The following is a 2,958-nucleotide window of genomic DNA, read 5'->3' on the forward strand; positions in this document are numbered from 1 at the left end:
AAAGGATGTCACATAGAGGAGGGAGAAAGGTTGTTTTCTGCTGCTCCAGAGAAGCGGACACGGAGCAATGGTTCCAAACTACAAGAAAGAAGATTCCACCTAAACATTAGGAAGAACTTCCTGACAGTAAGAGCTGTTCGACAGTGGAATTTGCTGCCAAGGAGTGTGGTGGAGTCTCCTTCTTTGGAGGTCTTTAAGCAGAGGCTTGACAACCATATGTCAGGAGTGCTCTGATGGTGTTTCCTGCTTGGCAGGGGGTTGGACTCGATGGCCCTTGTGGTCTCTTCCAACTCTATGATTCTATGATTCTATGTCACTGAAAAGCAGGCATCCAGGTAGGCTGAAGCTGTGAGCCATTGGGACATGGAACCAGTTGCATTTTCCCACTTGCAAGAGCACTGAAGGCAGAGCTCAGGTGGCCTGACTCAGCTGCAAAATAGATGTATCCTAACATCTCTGTTGGATGGTATGTTGTTCTATGCCTGGAAAACAACAGGTAGGGTTTTTCTTTTTGCTTGCCAGGGATGCACAATGATCTTCAGATACCTGATAAGCTCCCTTCGGAAGGCAGATTGGGTGCAGGCATAGAGATACATATTGGCAGCAGTGTTGGTCATTTCCAGCATGGTCCCTATATCTGCCACAATGTTTATGGTCTTGGAGTAATCTTTCCTTTCTATGTCATAGTAGCAGGTCTTGATGATGATTTGGGTAACAAACCTTGTGGTACAGAGATAGGCAAATGTCATTGAAACTGTCACCAGGAGGATCACGGACTTCTTTTTTGGTTTCCCCAAGTGGGTTTTAGGTGGGGTTCTATGCAACATCTCTCGAGAGAGACAGTGCACTTTGTTATGGCGCATTATCTGTCTTAGAATGAGGCTGTTCAAGGTGATGATGATGGTGTATGGGATAATATAGAGCAGAGAAGTCTGAAACCACACAAGCGCTTCAACATATGTTCTGGAGAGCTTAGGGTTATACTTGCAGATAGAAAGTCCTGTAGCATTCTCCACCGCCGAATAGTTTGACCAGTAATGGGGGATGGCCACAATGTAGCTGCAGACATGGATCACACCAATAGCATACAGTGTGTTCCTGGCAGAACAGATTCTCATCTTTAGCCTGAAGGTGTTGATAGTGATAAAGCGCTCAGTGGTGAAGGAGACCACCAGCCAGACAGAAGTGTTGACTGCGCCATAACAGAAAACATCCCGCAGGGTACACCAGGGGTCACTGTACCAGAATGGTCTTTCACTGAAATGTTCTGTGACCATCTCAAGGAGGACGAAAAGAACAAGGACCACTGTGTCTGAGAAGGACATGGCCATGAGGTGGTACCGACTGGAAGGGGCAATACGACAGTTCTTTCGCCACAAGATGAACAATGTCATAATATTTGCTGCAATGAAAAACAAGACCATGTAACCCAAGAACCAGGACCAAATTCCGTACCTGGAAGCCTGTAATCAATAAACCGTATGCCTAATACACGTCAGTGTAGCCCTGACCCCACCCGCTTTGTGCCTTGGCCCTGTATTTTCACAACACTTTTGTCTTCTTGTGTCCCCTCCACTCTGCCGTTCCCTAGACCTGTTTCCTCCGCTAACCCTTATATCTGCTTCTTCTGTTTATTCCTTCAGCTACCCTTCACCTCAACTGAGGATCTCGTCTCAGTTTAGCAGCCCGTTTACTCTCCACATACCTCCCCAAAATCTGTATGAAGTATGGATTCCAAATATATGACATTCTCCTCTCTCATAGATGTTGAGCTACAAACATTCCGTTGCTGTTTCCTTCTCCCTGAGCAATTCAAATATTTGGAAACACTGTCCCATCAGCTCACTCAATTGGCTTCCCCATTGCAATTATTACTGCAGATAAGTCCATCGTACATGTTGGGTAAACTATTGCTCAGCTGGCAACCAAGGATCAGGTTCCAAGAGAAAATAAAGCCAATAGAGCTTCCTCTTTCATAGCACTATGCTAAGGGGTTGTATCCAGCATTTGGCATCCAACCGAGTAAGCTTTTCAACAAGTTCTCCAGTTGTAGAGTCAGAATATAAAAGTGCATTTCTGCCAATGTACTCACACAAGGTATCTAAAATAAAGATACCAAACCACCTTGTGTGAATACATTGGCAGAAAGGCACTTTTTATGTTCTGACACTACAACTGTGGAGTAAGTCAACAGAATTTTCTCAGGCCACTGGTGGTCCTCCAGGAGCTAAATTCTACCCTGTTCTATCCCCTGCAAATTGGGAAGAAGAGTTATTTAGATTATCATTCAGCATCCTATAACATCTATGACTGTTTCTCTCATATTATTTTTAAATGGTTCCAATGCTATCAGTGTAAACACATTTGAAGTAAATTTCAAGACAGTTGCAAGTCATGATATGTCAGCTGAAGATCACCAAGAAATAAGCTCAAAGCAGGCTCAGCTGGAATACTGATTTGTAAACATCTCTAATGGCTGTCAGAAGATGGAAGAACTGCATGAGAATCACTTACAGACATTATACAGGCTGTCAGAAATCCCAAGGACACAAGAGGGAGAGCAGCTTCTAACGCACGACCCAGCTTTAAGGACTGTTTTTCTCTCCTCATTCAAAACTGTATTTTTCTTCTCCCCTTTCAGTGAGAAGCCCCCCCCCCCCCCCGCATCGCTGGCTGTTGCTCTACCAGACATTAAATCTTTGTTGCTTCTGTGGTTGCATCCCTTGCTCAGGAAGACAGCCCAATTTTGGAAGACATTTCTAATTGCTGCTTGCGTCCAGCATACTTACATGGGATCCCGATTATTGCTAGAAGTGGATAGAACACTTTATTTAGTGTTACCATCCAGTGTTCTGACGGCATTCTGAAATCCAGTTCTCTGGCAAATGTCTTGTCTGCTAGTGTTAAAAGACAGTCCAGTATTTCCTTATGGCAGGACTGTCCTGTGTTTATCTTCCT

General features: G+C 44.4%; 1 protein-coding gene across 1 annotated transcript; it reads right to left on the reverse strand.

Annotated features, from left to right (window-relative positions):
* Positions 1-319: 319 nt before the first annotated feature.
* LOC309344547 (putative G-protein coupled receptor 139) lies at positions 320-2,958 on the reverse strand. Its single transcript, XM_081867041.1, has 2 exons — positions 2,790-2,958; positions 320-1,402 (listed from the first exon to the last, which is right to left on the reverse strand). Exons 1-2 carry the CDS (start codon positions 2,860-2,862, stop codon positions 477-479), a joined length of 999 nt encoding a protein of 332 aa, XP_081723167.1. The 5' UTR covers positions 2,863-2,958; the 3' UTR covers positions 320-476.

Source organism: Podarcis erhardii, assembly GCF_964252035.2.
Source record: "Podarcis erhardii genome assembly, chromosome: 6".
NCBI lineage: Eukaryota > Metazoa > Chordata > Lepidosauria > Squamata > Lacertidae > Podarcis > Podarcis erhardii.

What these genes read in the sequence shown, in the direction of transcription:
- LOC309344547 (XM_081867041.1), bottom strand. Translation starts at nt 2,862, where the DNA reads ATGCCGTCAGAACACTGGATGGTAACACTAAATAAAGTGTTCTATCCA. An exon ending in AGCAATAATCGGGATCCCAT is followed by an intron (nt 1,403 to 2,789) that starts GTAAGTATGCTG and finishes TTTTCATTGCAG; the next exon opens with CAAATATTATGACATTGTTC.